General features: G+C 49.3%; 1 protein-coding gene across 4 annotated transcripts; it reads right to left on the minus strand.

Annotated features, from left to right (window-relative positions):
* Nucleotides 1–7,122: 7,122 nt before the first annotated feature.
* On the minus strand, nucleotides 7,123–17,327 carry UBL7 (ubiquitin-like 7). Of its 4 annotated transcripts, none has more exons than XM_010571601.1 (12): nucleotides 17,078–17,327; nucleotides 16,699–16,928; nucleotides 16,042–16,161; nucleotides 15,306–15,388; nucleotides 15,103–15,187; nucleotides 14,360–14,417; nucleotides 13,689–13,822; nucleotides 13,172–13,221; nucleotides 12,309–12,476; nucleotides 11,951–12,073; nucleotides 11,413–11,576; nucleotides 7,123–7,184 (listed from the first exon to the last, which is right to left on the minus strand). In XM_010571601.1, the coding sequence occupies exons 2-11, from the start codon at nucleotides 16,880–16,882 to the stop codon at nucleotides 11,439–11,441; spliced, it is 1,143 nt and encodes a 380-aa protein (XP_010569903.1). In that variant the 5' UTR covers nucleotides 16,883–16,928; nucleotides 17,078–17,327; the 3' UTR covers nucleotides 7,123–7,184; nucleotides 11,413–11,438. The 4 variants fall into 4 exon arrangements, with proteins under 4 accessions (XP_010569903.1, XP_010569901.1, XP_010569902.1 ...); XM_010571599.1 differs by lacking the exon at nucleotides 7,123–7,184 and adding an exon at nucleotides 8,106–8,192; XM_010571600.1 differs by lacking the exon at nucleotides 7,123–7,184 and adding an exon at nucleotides 8,163–8,250.
* Between the last annotated feature and the right edge of the window lie 6 nt (nucleotides 17,328–17,333).

The following is a 17,333-nucleotide window of genomic DNA, read 5'->3' on the forward strand; positions in this document are numbered from 1 at the left end:
GGACCAGCTCACTAATAGAAGATTCTGCTCTACTATCAGGAGCATGCAGCAAGGCTGCAGCATTTGTGTGCCAGCCCTCTATCCCCCTAGTGCTATAGTAAGACAATAGCAAAGGGCCACTCCTAGCAAAATAAAATGCTGCTCAAAAATTCATTTGTCATCACAAATCAGGAAGACTACGAGACAAATACCAGAGACATGATGATGACTCAGCTGTGTCCCTTAACCTGTGTCACACCCCCCACACACAGCAGACCAGTCGAACTCACATCGTGGTGCTTGCGAGCATGCCGGCGCCAGTGTGGGAGCAAATGACATCCTAGAGTGCATCCACTTGGAGAAAAATCCACTAGGAGCTGGGGTGAAGAAATACTCCCCTTCCCTAAGATCCTGCCCTTACTTTTGTGATGCTAATGTTCTCCGAAAGGACTGTATGCAGAGCACACCCCGCTCAGGGGGCTGGCCTGCCACAGGGCTGTGGCACAACCTTTGGAAAGTCACTTTGCTTTGCCAAACCTCCCCATTCTCCAGATTCCCCGTCAGGAGGCCAGGAAGGGCTGATGGTCTTTGTGAAGCGCTGTGAGGTTTGTTAATGAGAAGAGCAGGGCATTACGTGCGAGGAAAGCGAGGTCGGACGTGACCAGAATAGGAGAGCCCCACGGGGAACTCACAAGGATGAGAGATGCAGCTGCGCTCTTTAAAGTTGGTATTGAAGCTAGACCCAGGACCGCTTTGCTCCTGAAGGAGATGAACAGTGGCAGGGCAAGGGGGGCATTTTGGAGGAAGCAAAAAATTAATGAGCCAGCTGAAAGTGAATTTTAAGGACCCACAGGAATTTCCCACCAACTCTTAAGTATGGGGTTTCATCTTTCTCTTTAACCAAATATCTGCTTGGGTAATTACACTATGATAATATACAGATCATTCTGGTTTTTCACTTTTGGACATGGTGATTCCCAGCCTTGAACCATTTTGCATTCCTGCTCACCTCGAAACAACTGCCCATTCCCCCCCGGAGGCATCTGTATTTCTCTACCTGCCCCACTGATCCCAGAGGTGCTAAACCCTGTTATCACTTGTTTTCTTGCAGAGAAGGCTTCCTGAGAAACATCTTATGCATTAAGACTCTTTCACACAGTCAGGAGTGAAAAAGAAACTGTATGGCTTAGGCTGTTGATTTACAAGCAACCCATGATGGTTCCTTAATAAATATCGGCACTTAGCATTTTGCATCCACCCCAAATTTGCACTACACCATGAAAGTTGCATATATTATTATCTGCTTTGCCTTTTATGACACAACACAGCTGGTGGGCTGGGAAACTGGCTTCCAACTCCCACTCTTGACAAAGTTGCCAACTGGAAACACAGAAGGGTTCTGATCAGAGATGAATGAGGAGAGTGTCTGCCTTATTAGAACAGTATATCCTTTGCTTTTCCCTTTTCCTTGGCCCTAACACAGCTGGGGACTCTGCACGGTTAGCTTTCAGGGTTTTTTTCCACCTACAGCTAAATACAATGCTCCTGTGTATAACATTCAGCTTCAAACTCCCCCAGGAACTTTGGAAGTGTTCATCTCTGGGCTCTTTCTGCTTCAACACTTAAGATCCCACTCCATCTCCTAGACCAGGAGCTGAGCCACCCCACGAATACGCCTGTATTGTGGTCCTGGATTCAGAATGATGCTATAGCACCTTTTGCTTTTGCTAAGCAAGAGACTCAGCAGAGAGCTTGGTGTGTATCAATTAAATACAAAGCTGTGCGAGATCTCTGCATACAGCCCACCAGCAAAGGAGCCCACAGCAGAGGAGAAAAAAGTGACAGTGGTGGAACACGCTGGTAACACAAGTATACAGGAGCATCTCACCCAAAATACTGGTTACAACTCTTCAAAATAATGGTCTTCATTAAAACTGAGCTTTCACCCTAATGCCTTTGCTCCCTCCAGAAGCTATAGCTCCCCTTAGCGTCCTTTTTCCTCCCCACAAGCTCCTTCAGGGCAGCAAAGTGACTTGATCAGCCAGGATGAGCCTGACTCCCACAGGTGCGGAAACATTAGATCATTGCACAGGTCAACATTGGGAAAGTGACTTCAACACATGAGCACGATCTGGAGGGTCAAGTGAGTGGCATGGCATACACCGTGCAATGCTTTGGGAAAATAACCCCACCACGAGTTCCCCATGGGCAGGGCTGTCCCACAGGCATATAAAGTAGCCCAGTGCAATGCTGCACACATTTCATCAAGGAACAGCCCAGCTTGTAGGCTTGGGAGGAGCGCAGATCTGATTTCAAGGTTGCTCCAACCCTGTACCAGTTTGTAGGAGGTGCTGAATACAGAACAGCGCCCTGAATGCAGCCAGAAACCTGCTGTGCATTAAGTACACACATGCCTGACCCAAAACAGGCAAGCACTTCTGTGACAGAGTTTGTTTGCTCAGGACCTGCTCAGCCGCATGCCATGACCTCCACTACCCAACAAGGAGTGCATACACAAGCAATCGGATTCCAGGCACGAACTCCCTGCTCAGCCTCCTCCTGCTTCACTCAAGTAGCGAAACTTCCACAGTGCAAATTATGTGCAGTTTTTTCCAGATCATGATACTCTGTTCCAACACAGATCAGAAGGCAGCTTCCCCAAGTCATATCTTGTAAAAGTCATAAAGCACAGATTTTCCTTAAGAGGAACAGTTTTATTCATCACTGCAGAGGAGACAGACGGCTTCAACGTTTGCAGCCCAGGCAGCCAAACTATTATGAAACCTCCCGTTTTAGTTGGTATCTTTTCATTAGAGAAGAACAGGTATGTTAGAGCATTATTCACAAGAACATACCAATTACCCTCTGCTAACCCCAGGCCAGGAATGTGACCCTGAGAAACAGCCAGTAGGTGTGATGGATTTGAACATAGACAAATCTTCCATGGGAAAAAAAACAACAAAAAAACCCCATCAACAACACACTGTTATCCCTGCAAGAGCCAGGCAAGATCTTTCCTCTATTGTGCCATCTCTTCCAGAAACCTGACAAGCCAGGCAATATCTCTCCTCTGTTGTGCCACCTCTTCCAGAAACCTGACAAGGCAGGCAAGATCTTTCCTCTGTTGTGCCATCTCTTCCTGAAATCTCGATCTCTGGCTGTTATCAGCCATAGCTGCTTCATAACAGTACAAAGAGGGTCCTTTCTGAACATGGCACAAAGGGCTGAGGATGTTCACCAGGTCCAGCATGCCACACGTGTGCACGTGTTTCCACAGTCCCTCCCTAGACAAGACTGGGAGACTGCATATTTTGACACAGAGCATGGGAAATCCTCTGTTAAACCCTGCCTGTGCAGGGACCCTGCTGTAGGATGGACTGATGTCCCATGAGGCCAGGACACGAGTATAAATGACCATTGTAGAGCTTTGGAAGATCAGAGCTTCTATTTCTTACCCCTTGTATTTCGCCTTTGGGAAGTCGACTTATAAGCATGGGGTTTGAGAGGGAAAAAAGTGAAATTCCACTCACGGTTTCTTTTAGCGCTGACCACAGGTCTTTCAGTCCTCAGATGACAAAGTGAGGTGGGAAAGAGGCAAAGCAGACCATTTATCAGCAAGCTGCTGCATTCTGCTTTCAACACACAAATCCTCATGCCCAACTCACATTCCTTGCAGACAGCTACCACATCAAGCATCCCGTCCTAAGGCCACAGCCCTGCAATGGCTGTCAACCCTTCAGCCTCTCCAGGCATGGTGTTTTCATGCAAGCTCATCTCCATCGGCTGTTTAAGCTGGACTGAGTCTGGGGGGCTGATCAGTTGGTATCCCTCCCCCTCTCAGTTCTGCCATCATGCTGAAGGACAGCACAGAATCTACTGCCCCAAGAAGTGTCATTAAAGGGGTCAGGAGCCCCCATGTGCTAAACACCACCCCCAGGGCTTTAAAAGCAGTCAAGGAAGGGGTAAAGGAACCATGTGCCCCAGGACATCTTTTTCTGGTAGATCAACCCCTTTGACTTGCCAAAGGAAACCTGTGGCAGAGCCATCTTGCACTCAGCTCCCTGTAAAGCAGCACAAAACCCCTAGCTGGGACTCTCCTTCTTCAGTGCTTTCCCCTCTGCCACTGAGGAAACCCCTGGGGCTCACCCCAGGCAGGACCTCCCAGACCAGAGCTTCACAACACCATCCACTGATCACAGTAGCTTGTGGAGATCCTGCCTGAGGACTAGCCAGAAACTCCACTCAACTAGATGACCCCAAACCAAACCACACCTCACCCTCTTCATTAAACACCCATTTGGTTGGCAAATGCATTTCACCTGAATGATCATCTCATTAACAAGCAGCACTGTCAATAGTGATTGAGAACTCACTGACAGAGCAGGAAAGGTGGTAAAACAGATGCACATCAGTGACACAGACTGCCAAGTGTATGCACACCCCTCAGACAGGGGTGTCAAAGGCTTTAGGCAGAGTAAATAAAATCCAATGCACAGTCCTACCCAATTAAAAGAAAGTTAAAAAAGAACAGAAATAAGTTGCTTTGTTGAGATTGATTTGCTGCACTCCTACCACGACAGCTGCATATTGATACACTAATGCCGCACAGTGCGTCAGCAATGTCTTCCTACAAGGGCCCAGCAGGCCAGACTGTGTTTTTGCTTACCTGAAACTCTTGGTGTTTCTTTTCTTGACCACTGTGCTCCTCTACTTCCTGGCAGGGCCTGGATTTCAGAGCAGCATCGCCACATGCTGCAGAGCAGTTACCACGCTCTCCTGTGGGAAAGGCTATGCTTCAGCAGTGGGCAAAGCAGCCTCCTCAGCAATACCGATTCTCACATCTGCCAGCTGCTCTGAACAGCCCTACAAAGGGTCCAGCACCCACAATCCCATAAACAAGCTTATAAGCCCCCTTTATCAGCTCCATTAAACCCAAAAAGTCCTCCTGGTAACACACAAGTTAAGGTTCACTCTGCAATCTGGTCTCCCATCCCCTGCCATAATATGGGTTAGAATTTAAGTCCACATTTTCCTCTGGGGAATCAAAGCAAGTCACCTGGTCCCCAAGAAGCCACTTAAAATTGCTGCTGGGAAAAATGCCAACAGAGTCTCTTACAAACTGGCCAGGCACATAAGATTAAGTGGAGGCTGCTCAGGAAAGTAAACTATTTTAAAGATATTAAGCTGACCTTGTACTGTTCAAGTACTTCCAGCAGTGATATCTGTCTTGCCAGGAAGGGAGAGACATCTAAGAAGTGGTCTGTCTCTTGCTCCTCCTGCCTATTTTGGCCCCTGCTAGCCAACCCTGGGCCAAATGATGCAGAAGGTAAGCATCTGCAGTTCAGCACTGTCCTTGGCTCTAAACCCTGAGCTTGCCTGGTGACATGAAGGCTCGGCACCACAGATGCACTGGTTTCTCTTTCCATCAGACATGGGAAGCCCTCCATCTCTTCCGGCAGGAGAGTGGGAACAGCTCAGGACCTCACCATGTGCTGGACCTGTTTGACTTATTTTTCCCTGTGACCTGCCAAAACTCTTCAAAGGGACACTGGCCTGGGCAGGGAAGAGCTCCTCTTTCTTCCTGCCTGCTATCTGCCCTTCCTTGTGCAGGCTTCATGCCTGTCACCTGCTTCCTGGTTGTTATGTGTCCAGATCACTCCCACACAGCTCATTTGGGAAAGCAATTACAGGAAGCCATAAGGAACCAGGTCACAGAGTTTTGGGAGAGGAGGAAAAGAAGAATAAAAAAAATGAGGCGGAGGAAGAATAAAGGGACATGAACTCACTTGACCAGACACCAGTTGGCAGGATCCATCGGATGATTAAATTATGTATAACTGAGGATCCTTTGGGATCAAAGCATTTAATGCCAGGGAGCTAGACCTCAAAAAGGAATCCTGCAGAGACAGGATGGTCAGCAGTCCTTCCCTTCCCTGGAACAGGCTGTATGCAAACAAACCAATTAACAGAAAGGTAAACAGTTTGGAGTCTGCTCTGCAGGATGTCAGGGCAGCATGCTGGGGGATTACAGAGCTCTCCTGTCATTAGCAACCCTTTCTGCTTTAGCAAGATTAAGTCACTACTTAACTACTGTTAACTACTAACACCCCATATGTAGCTCTAAAAGTCCCTAAACCTCAGATGACTGGATGCTGGAAAATCTACTGGAGATGGATCTTCCTCTACTCACCCTGTTCTTACTTTTTTCTGCAGCATCTGTCATTGGCCATTGCAGAAGACAGGGGATGCTGGCTCTGATCCTGCATAAGCTGTTTCATGCTTTTATCACCCCTGGAGTGGAACTCCACAGCTCTCCAGCTTCTCCCTCAAACTCAACACCTAAACTAACACAGCCCGCTGAACAAGTGGACCATGCTCTTAAATCAGCAAGGTATTTATTTCAGTGGTAGGGAAAAAAAAGTCTCAGAGTGATTTTCGGACAACCATTCTGTGTGCTGGCAGCCTGGAACACCCAGAAGTCAGCTAGAAAGACTGTGTGGTCAGAAATGCTCCCCAAAATCCCTGGTCTCACCTTCAGAGCATTGGGGGGGTTGGGTTTTTTTTCAAAGTTTCCAGGCTCAGTTCAAGAGGACTAGAGTCAGGAAGCTTCACATTCAAAGCCAGTGGCTCAGCCATTGTCTTGACTTCAAAAGATATATCAGAGGATGTTTATCTTCTTCCCTCTGACCTCTCCTTTTGCTTACCATACTCTTAAACTCAAGCATCCTTGTAAGGCAGAACTAGAACTACATGCACTACTATAAATCAAAGTATTATTCATAAACATTGTGATTTATGAATATTAGAATACAATAAACATAGAACAAAATACTAGGAAATAGAAAAATCTTCATGGTGTGACATCTTCAGTACATTTCTGCTTTCACCAAGTTAAATAGAGTCAGTTGCCTTAAATCCGCACTGTTTTATTGTGCTGTTCTCCAGTTAGCATCACATGGATTCTTTGCTGTGCAACGCACAGTTCCTTTAAAAGGATGCTTTGATGACTAAAGTCACAGAGCTCCCCTTTCGCTACTTCTAAAGAAAAGTGTTGGTTCGTGCTAGGAAAGAGACTAAGTCCCACCGGACACAGGCTGCTAGAAAGCTGCACGGTATCAGCTGCCCTGATCTGTGGGCTCTCACCTTATTCCTGATCAGTTGTCCCAGCATCAGGAAAACTCTTTCCTCCTTCCTCAAAAGTCTGCCTAAGAAAGAGGAAGACCAAGATTTCATTATTGCCAAGGAAAGCCCACCAGGTCCCACTGCCCCCTCTTCCCTTTGTCCTGCCACTAGCCTGGCCCCCTTGGTGAGAACATTCAGCTCACTGAACCAGCACAAAGCTAACTTAAGAAGAAAAACTAAAAATGATTATGTGTTTCCTGACAATTTGGCATTCCCCGCAAGGACAAAGCTGAAAGCAGCCAGGAAAGCACCGAGTCCTTTGCAAAGAAAGCAAGCCAATGGGCAAGGGCTCTGCCAGACAAGTTCCCTGCTGCTGTTCACGACGTGGATGTATCCTGCCAGGCTGCCAAAGCTTACTCCTGCCTGAGCAAATCCTGAGGGAGACACTCAGCTGCTGCATCCTGGAGCACCGGAGAAAGTCACCTTCACCAATATCCTGAATTAATGTGCCAGAGATGAGCTGCGGGCCAAGGTACATAGCCCCACAGTGTGCTGGGGAGAAGAGAACGATGCTCCCCCAGCTCAATACAGATGTCTGACGGCAAGGGCACTGCGATGGTTAGTCCTCTGGCTCCTGCACATTTGTGGATGGAGCTGGGCAAAACAGCAACACTGGTTTAAGGTGCTCTGCTGCCTTGCCCAGATGGGGAATTGGTTCCTGTGCCAGGGTTCTGCAAGCAGAGGACACTCAGAGCCTCTGTCTGGCTGGGGAAGCAAGGAAGAAACATTTATTCTGAAATACTGGAGACTTGTGGGAGGATGAGGGGAAATCTCTCCAACACTAGTCATTTGAAGTCAGAAATCAAGGCTGATGGGCTTGAAACTTTGGCAGTTTATGTTCTGATCCAACAAACCACCCAAGCATGCCCAGACCAGAGAGACCATGTCTGCACATAAACAATTAATACCTCAAACACCATCTGCTCCTGGGATAGATCTTGCTGGTTGTATTCGCTTCACACATGGGAAGGCTCCAGCATCATTGTGAAAGCAGAGGAAGACGGAGGTGGGCAGTCACACAGGCTGAGGTACTGCAAAAGCCATCAGGGACATGAAGCCTGGGAGATTCTGCTCTGTCTCCATTTCACCCTTTTGCTGGAAAATTACCCCCCTCAACACCGCTCTGCTCCTCATGGAGACAGTCAGCTCAGGACTGTCTTAGGCAGAAAGAGAAAAGGCAGAAATGGCGAAAAAGCCATCAAGGTGGCCAAAGTAGAAAAGCAGAGCCCATATGGTGAAAAGCCTAGATCCCAGCCAAACTGCCAACCCCTGCAGGTGTCCATGATGCACCAGCATTGACAGTCAAGCACCGGAACAAATAACAAGACTACCAAAACCACAGGAGTACAAACAACTGCTACCATTACTACTGAAAACACCTGCTGTGGGCAGGATACAGATAAGCCAAGACCCAACAACCAAAGCTGGTGCAAGCGGAGGTGAAGGTTGTCAGGGCAGTGGCACCAAGGGTGGACCACAAGGAACAGGCAGGCAGGAGACAGCGCATCACAATTTGCTCCCAAAGAGCAGAATCCGTTGTGTTCAGCCACTGGCAAGTTAGTGCCTGGACTTAGCTGCTTTCTCAGCAAGCAATGGACACCAGCACCTCCCAGAGTCATTCCAGCTTTGTTCCAATACCTCTCTCAGGATATAGGCTCCTCCAATGACTGTAGAAGTCAGGACAACTGCCTCAGACAAGAGACCTCATGCTACATCCCCATAAGCCACATTTAGGCTGCTGACCCCAGGCAAAGGGCCTCTCCAAACAAGCATGTGCCTCCTGCAGCCTCCCCCTGGCCGGTATCTCCCCCTTGGCAGAGGCTGTGCTGGCTGAGCTTTCTCTGCACAGAGGTGGCTGCCAGTATCGCTTTCATCTCAAGGCAGAAGGCACTCGGCCATTACAGCAGGTGGGAAGGCAGTGCTCACCTGGCTGCTGCAGAGCCAGTTCTGAGGATCTCTGAACTTCCACTCTCCGACAAGAGCTCCTGCATCAAAGTTTCCCTTCCTCCTCCTCCTCCATCACCAGCCCTGCAGGTGCCAGGCAGAGCCTCTCTTCCCATCCTTGCGTCTCTAAATTTGCCTGGTTGCTGAGCACGTCTATTCTAGGCAGCCAAAGGCAGGCGAGATGAGGGAAGTGAAGCGCATGCATCAGTCGCGTCGTGAACAACATCGGTGCCAAGTTCTTCTCTGCTATAGCCAGTTCAGACGGAGAATGTATCTGATGTGGTGCTCCAAGCCAAGTAACACAATTTGTGAAAAAAATCAGAAAAAAGTTCTTTCCATACAAAGCATCCAGGCAATTCTCAGTTATATGGGGACGCAGGGAGAAGCGGAAATAGCCATTTTAACAGAAAAAACCTACTTAGTACAAAATGTGGGTCAAACTGATCAAATCATAAGAGCAAGGTCACGACAGAAAAGAAATACCACTTTGGGACACCAATAACCCCAAGCTAGCCTAAGCTGAGAATTGACATGGTACAGAAAAGCAAACCAGTCGCCCTGGTCCCACAGCAAGTCCTGCTAGCCCTGAGCAGGTCTGAGAAGGCCTGCAAATGCTTTCCAGCTTTGGGCAGCAGCATCTGCAATACAGCTAATCCTCAGTTAGCCTGGGAGGATTGAGTGCTGAGAGCAGGGCTTGTCTCCACAGTGGGAAAGGGAGCGAGGGAGGATGTTGTGCATATGCTAGCCACTCCCTCAGCAAAGCACCAGGCGAAGGCACCAGGGATGGGAACAAGTTAATCGGTTTTCATACACGTAAAATCATAGCCATCATCTGGACTGGGTTTCCAAAGTGGGTAATGAGGGCAGTAACCTGGAAGGGTGTATCTAGTCAGGAAAGCCAGTTATGTCCATCACATCTTATCTCCTACATAATGAAAAATAAAAACTGTCCCTCCCTCCTGAGAGACTTAATCCTCTAGACAGGATTAAAGTCTATCAGTCAATGGACTACCCTGGAGAGAACAATCCAGCATTTGCTGGGTGATAGCTGAGATTGTATCAGCAAGCAATCGTAGGGCTTGGAGAAGAATTAGAGGGGAGCACAGGCAGCCTGAAGGTATGAAAGCATTTTCTGCTTTTAGCTTCCTAAGTAACGCATGGTGGCATTTCAGGCAGAGCAGCTCCCATTTTCATGCCTTGTTAATCTCAAGGGTACAATCAGACTGAAGCAAAGCCCAGCTCCGATTCTGGCTTCTCTCAGCTCCCACTGACTGTAATTAGAGGCAAATGCCTTTGATTGCGACTCAGGTCTTAGGCATCTCGAACATGGCACCCAGGATTTCTAGAAGACACTTAAGAAAACACTGACCAACAGGGTAACCTGTGTCAGAGGCAAGGCATTTCTCCTGCCAAGTCATTCGGCAGCACCTCACACTCTTCAGCAATTCCCTCATGCCTTGTGCTTGTCATTTTTTTTACTGTCACCCTGTGGTGGCCATGTACCTGCACCTGTACCCTTGCTCTTGTCAGTTTGCAGGACTCTACCAGCCTTACCCAGCACAACTGAGAAAAAATCGGTTTCTGCTAAGAAACAGACATGATGCTTCTCTGCAGCACCTTCTTGGAGAACACCTGTAGCACAAATAGTTCTTTTGTATTGGCCTAACTCATGGCAGGATGGCTATGCAGGTCAGCTACACCCCGAACACTCTCTCCTAACAGATAACAGCTTTGCTCTGCAAGAGGAGTGCCCTCTGCTGAAATAACAACAGTCCTACAACAGGCAAAGCATTTTCTCCAGTTTGCTTCATGCAATGAGCACATTGCCTCACAGATCTGGAACATAACCCAGGACAGATCACAATCCAAACAACAGGCAAGTGAATATAGTCCATTTAATACAGTTAAACACAGCGGGACCACAACAGCAAAACAAGATAGACTGAGGCATGTCAGGTGGGCAGGAATGGAAGAACAGGCAGGAAAATGTGTTGACGGATCTAAGACTGCGGAACCATAGGTGCCGCATCTCTCCAACACAGAGCCACCTCTTTCTCCACGCTGGACAAAGTTCTGAGGTCTTGTCTCTGGTGGCCAGGAGGAGGAGATTGGAGAGAGGTATCTGGATCTGGAGGAGCTGCCCTCAGCATGGTTAGTGCTCTCAAACAGGAGTGCACTGCCCACCTGCAAGGAAAGGAGCAGCCACCCCAACTGCTCCATGCTGGAAAGAGGAACCCCAGTGCAGAGAAGAGTTTCAGGGCCAAGTCCCAGACCAAGGAATGTCACAGCTGCCTCAGTGCAACTCACCAGTCCAGCCTCTCCTGCCCAAAAAGCTAGGGAGCCCCACCAGCAAAGATGAGCTCCAGGGCAGCCTGAATGTCCCCTCCAGTGGCCTGCAGGGCTCGGAGACTTAGCTCATCATCGTGTATGCCCATGTCTCGCAGCTGCTGAAGCTGTGGTTGCCACTGGCTCTACAGACAGGAAACAAAGGCAGCTAAGGGTAGGTACAAGAGTCCAAGCAGAGACAAAACAGCCTTCTCCACAGCCCACTCTTCCACACTGCATTCTCCCACTTCTCTCTAGCTCACAAGTGCAATGCCAAGTGTGCAAACAGATCTGGAAAGCTCAAAGTCTTGCTGCAAACTCCCCAAATCCACCAGCCCACCCTCCCAGTACTTTTGCTTAGGTCTATCATGCCTCCTGCAAGAAGCGCTTCTCCAGTGATGTCCCTTTCAGCTTAATGTGCTGCCACAGGAGGCAACTGGAAGAACCACCTCCACCCTGCAACACTCAATGCGGTACGGGGCTTTCACAGGCTCCTGAAGGAAAAGGCTGTGACACTGACCTGCAGGCTGGGCTGCCCTGAGGCCTGCAGGGCATGCTGCAAGGCCTGGCTGAAGAGGTCATTGGTGATGGGTGTTCCTGACTGGACACTGGATGACATTGGGGAGGTCCCAGAGGAGTGACCCTAGGAGGAAACAAGTTGTACATGGATCAGGAGAACACTTGTCACAGGAACCAGAGCCAGCACAGAGCAACGCCTGCTGCACCCCACCATCACGCCTCCTTGAGACTGTATGGAGAACTCAGCCATAAGAAAATAAAGCAGCAAGGGCCCCCAGACCTGAGTGGGGCTTGCACTCAGTCAAGCACTGGTTTTACAGCCCAGGAGGATCTCCCTAGCTGCTGCACTGCCATTGTACCTGGGTGCCAGGCGTGGGTGTGTGGGAGCTGCTCTCTGGGGTGCTTGCCAGTGCCAGCGCGGTTGCCAGCTCGCTCTGCGTGATCGGCCGGGGTCCAGCAGCCCCAGCATAGCCAAGGGAAGCTGGGCGGGAACCAGAAGTGCTGCTGGATGGTGTAGATCTTGTGCTCTGCGTGGAGGAAAAAAAAACCCCAAAACAACAACAACAACAAAAAACCCACCTCTGATGCTGGTGTCCATGTCCCAGTAAAATCTGGCTCATGTGCTCATTCCCAGGGATTTCTTTCCTACAATACTTAAAACTCACAAGTGGAGAACTTTTAAAAAATAAACATGACAGAATGGGATGTGCTTTTTTCCACAAACTCAGCTATTACAAAACTGCAGAAGATGTTAATGTACCATCCATCAGCTTAAAGACAAAGTATTACTAGACTGTAACAAAACAGTTAGCTGTTGACAGGCACTTTTTCAGCCTAAACATGCAATTTCTCTTACAAAATACTTTGTCCTTTGGAGAGGAAAACCTTCTTACATCACAGAAGAAGGGCAGGAACCAACACTCCCATGCTTCTCAGCCATGCTTATCTGTGCACAACTATCTCTGCATCAATTTAGCTATGAAGGTGTTTACTCTCAGGACAAGTGCAGTTCCAAGTAGTGCTTCTGCATTCTTCTGTTGTGACCTTACCTCAGCACTCAAGAAAATACTAACATGAACAGCACCCAAGCACGCCACAATGTTTGTCTCCACAATATCCCTAGGACCAGAACAGCTCGTGCCACTCATGAGACGGGAAGAGAGAAAACTTAAACCCGTATTGCAAGTCCCAAACTGCCATTCCACCTGACCTGGCCACTTACCTGGTGGAAGTCATCTTCATCATCAGAGAGACCTTCAAACAGAAAGCCACCTGCCAACAGAAAAAGAGAATCAAGAGATGTAGAAAACAGGGTGCTGGTCAGAATTAGGCACCAGATAAGAATCCCGTGGAGTCCTTGGCCATGCAGCCAGGCTCAGCCCCAGCTGTCCTAACGCACTGGTTAGGACAGAGGCCGCAGCACCAACAAGTTCACATGCAGCAGGTCAGTGGAAGACAGGTCAGGCCCATCATTTGCACAAAACAGAGGCCACAGCACTCTGCTACCAACAGTCATTATACACACTTGGTTGGGAGAGGTCCTGAGGCCAAAGTGCCCCAGATGAGTCTCACACAGTGCAGAATCTCTCAAACCACAGTGCATGTTTCTAGCTCAGGAACCCAAACCTCTTTTCCTTCCAGCCTGGGGATGACTCTGTCAGTACAGCACAAATTTGCCTGTAAATCCTGCAGTGCATCATTTCTGCAGGTTCCCCACTCATCTGTGTGGCTGAATGTACCTGGCATGTCCCGGTAGGAGCCGGAGGACATGCCTCGGGAGGACGTCTCTGGGGCTGGGAGAGGGGTGCTGCCAGCCACTGAGTGCAGAACAAGGACAATGGCATTCACAAGCGCAGGGTGAGCTGGGATTAGCCTGGAGAGAAAGAGCAGAAGGATGAATACTGTACACAGGGAAACTAAGACATCAGCAGCTCAATATTGACAAAGAACTTATGGCATAGCCATCCCCACTGGCTGCACCAACACCACTGCCTTTGGCTGTCCAGAAACACACACCTCCCCACATTGCTCCACGCAGCTGAAGAAGCTGGAGCTCCTTGATACCATGTTGACCCTCCCATGGTAAACATCTCCCATATGCTCTCAGGGGAGCAACTTTGCTGTGAGCAACCAGATCCAGGCTTGAACCCACTATCTGGAGGCAACGATGGCCCTGTCTCTCACTAAATATCCTTTGGTTTAATCCAACAGTGGAGGTAGATGTGTATCAAAGTATCAGCTCCCTCTTTCCTGCTGCTGAGGAGGAAGTGTCCTATCCTGAGTCTCTGGCCTGGTGTACCTGTACTGGCAGGCAGGAGCAGAACTCTTTCTCCCACACAGAGAGAAGCAGTCTATACAACAGTGCAACAAAGGCATTGCTTAGTCACTGCACCAGCTTATGTGAACTTACGTGTCCAGCATGTTGGGGTCTGCAAACACTGAAAAGAGATCCTTGTCCTGTAGGACTCCTGGAAGGGATCAGGAAACGTGACAAGTAAGAGACAGGATACAAGAAACAGGAGCCACTCAAACAAGAGTCATGGGAAAAAACAGAAGAATAAATTGTTTTTCAGGAACTGAGTCACTAGCAGACACCATAAAAACTCTATTATTGTTCTCTCTGAAGCCTTTTACGTCTTCCTGGAGAGACTCTTGATCACAGCCACACACCCAAGGGATGGGGCTTTCCCAGCAGATCCCACAGGCTGTGCTCCAGCACGGACAGCTCCACCTTAAGGGCAGGATCAAATCTGGCACCCAGCTCACTCCAGCCCGGCTGTGACCACATCCCATATTCCACCTGCCTCACAGCAATGTGCCAAAAAGGCTAGTAGCATCCCAGGCCAGAACAAGCAAGCTAGATTTAATGAACATTTTTGTAACACTTTGCGGCAGGGTGAAAGCATCCATCCCCACTGCTCTCCTCTGGGCTCCATGTTGCCTAATCCTTTCAAAGCCAGCATCCATCCCCAAACGTTACCAACGGAGGACAGCTCTGACCCCTGAGTAGGGACCGACTTTTATGCTCCACAAAGGGACTGACAAGGCACTTTCTCTAGAGAAAGTGAACTCTCCCGTCCCTGTGTCAGGAATTAAACACGGGCTATCTTTATTTGGCTTTCCTCAGATCCTCTGGATCACACCTGGACTCACCCAAAGCAACAGGGTCGCTGCTGAGGCCGGGAGTAGCTACAATGATCTGATCCAGCGACTCCTTGTTCCCCAGCATTTTGAAGACCTGTCGGAGAAATTAGAGAACAGCAGCATTGCACAACAAGGCTCCACCATGGGAGTCTCTTCACAAAGAGGGGACAGACAAAAGACACCCAGACAGCACAGTATGAAGCCCTACTCACTGCGTCTCTGTAGGCAGGACTGCTGTGCAGGGCAGTGTGAAGGACCCGGAACTCCCGTACTGCTGCCACCTTATCCACAGGCTCTGAGGGAGAAAAAACAACAGAACAAAATGTGGTTCTCCCTCTGTCAGCTTTAATAGCCATTCTGCATGCCACTGGGACTTCCATGCTGCAGTAGCAGTAGTGATTCTTCAATGCCCCTGGATTCAGCTAACTCAGAGAAGAAGGGCACAGACTAATGATTGTGAATGTCTCAGTACATTTACCACGGCGTAACAACTGCACTCTCAGCTTCCAGATATAGATGTATCCTACACCTACAAAAGGAGCTGTATTAAAGTAACAACTCTAAACCAACCCATCTTATTCTACAGTCAGACAGATTAGGAACGCACGCAAGCCTGCTCATCCCTCAAGCTGAGTAACCAGTCGCTTTGTTCCTGGTTCTCTGGCAACACCCTAAAATTGGTCACAGTCAATTAAGGAAAGGATACTCGCTCTCCACATTACATAGCTTATTCCTGAACTCTTCCATCAGCGAGAAAACATAACACTCATTTACTGCTGTTAGAGGTAGAGCGTTCCCACACAAACATATCAATCAATTCCTCCTCCAAACCTCACATCAGCCTCACAGAAACAAATCACAAGAGAAGCTGTTCCTCAGTCACAAGAGCCCCACACCAAACACATCCCGAGGAGATCCAAGCAGTAACCCACACTGCCTCCGCCTCACCTGGCTTCTGATCAGGCTCAGGCCAGGACTTGCGCAGGACATGAACAGTGGAGCCAGACTGGATACCATAAAAATCAAGCGTCTGGTCATCCCTCAGCTTACGGCCACAGTAGATCAGATCTAGGAGAGAGAAACATCTAAAGATAAACAGCTATGGCACACTCAGAAAGGGCCTGGGGTCTTTAAGTGAGGACTGCCTGGGGGTTATTGCTCCACATGTGCAGCTGCTTCACCTGGTCAGCAGCACAGGGACTCTGTAACACAGGGAAATTATGGAGCTGAGATTCATGGAGGGCATTGTGGAGCCGAGACTCACAGAATGTGACTTTGCCACCTCCTTTAGAGGAGCTGACCTCTCTCAGTTCTCATAAGAGATCTCACAAGGACACATTGGTATTAGCAAGTCGGAAGGTTTCTTAACAAGGGCACTGATGCTGCAGGAGCACTGTGATCCCAAGCAAATGCAGAACAAACCATCCAAATCACAAGGTCCCAAGACCACTACGGCACAGCAGAGTCTCTGGAGCGTGCTTTGAGCTCCCACGCCATGCTATCTGGTTGTGCCAAGTCTTCCCACCAGCCCAACACCACTAACAGAAGGAGGAAGAGGGTGGCCCCAAGCGGTAGGACTTTGACACGACCCACGCAGGCACCTACCGATGAGCTCAGGGTCTGGGACAGACTCCTGCAGCTTGCCGGTGATGAGCTGCTTGAGGTACGAGATGCTGCATCCACCGAGCGGGCATTCTCCCAGCTCTGTCTCCGGCAAACGTAAGATGGATTTGGGAGCCAGCGGCTGATCCGCCAGCTTCACCGCGATGTGCCACTCCGGCAGGGACATTTCAGCCTTCTCACTGAACCTAAGCCAACCTAAGACCCGCAAAGCTCTGGAAAGGGAGGAAAACCAGCCGAAGTGAGACTCTCCGTTAACCAGACAAACGCCTTATAAATTCAGAGGCCTCATCCTTGCTGGGACGCACACGGAAAATTAACAGGAGGCCTGACCAACACACAGCCGTGTTTTTTAGGCTCCTACCTCGGTCTTAAGCTGTGTCTGAAGCTACAGGGAAGGCAGAAACACCGCTGCTAGCTTCAACACTCAGCCGAGGAAGAAGAGATGCCAAGAGCAAGGCCCAGCCCGGTTCTCCTGGCGGGTACACCCCCCACCGGGCCACCCTCCACCCCCCGAAAGCCCCGTTTCCCGGCACAGAAACGGTGGAGCAGAGGGGGCATGCGGGGCAAGACGCCCGTGGCTGTTCAGCGATGGGTCCCAGCAGTGCCAGACCCCCCCC

The sequence above is a fragment of the Haliaeetus leucocephalus genome, unplaced genomic scaffold, assembly GCF_000737465.1.
Source record: "Haliaeetus leucocephalus isolate CR32 unplaced genomic scaffold, Haliaeetus_leucocephalus-4.0 Scaffold339, whole genome shotgun sequence".
In the NCBI taxonomy this organism is placed as follows: domain Eukaryota; kingdom Metazoa; phylum Chordata; class Aves; order Accipitriformes; family Accipitridae; genus Haliaeetus; species Haliaeetus leucocephalus.

What these genes read in the sequence shown, in the direction of transcription:
- UBL7 (XM_010571601.1), bottom strand. Translation starts at nt 16,882, where the DNA reads ATGTCCCTGCCGGAGTGGCACATCGCGGTGAAGCTGGCGGATCAGCCG. An exon ending in CAGCGACCCTGTTGCTTTGG is followed by an intron (nt 14,418 to 15,102) that starts GTGAGTCCAGGT and finishes GATCCCTTCCAG; the next exon opens with GAGTCCTACAGGACAAGGAT. An exon ending in CAGGGCAGCCCAGCCTGCAG is followed by an intron (nt 11,577 to 11,950) that starts GTCAGTGTCACA and finishes TCCTGTCTGTAG; the next exon opens with AGCCAGTGGCAACCACAGCT.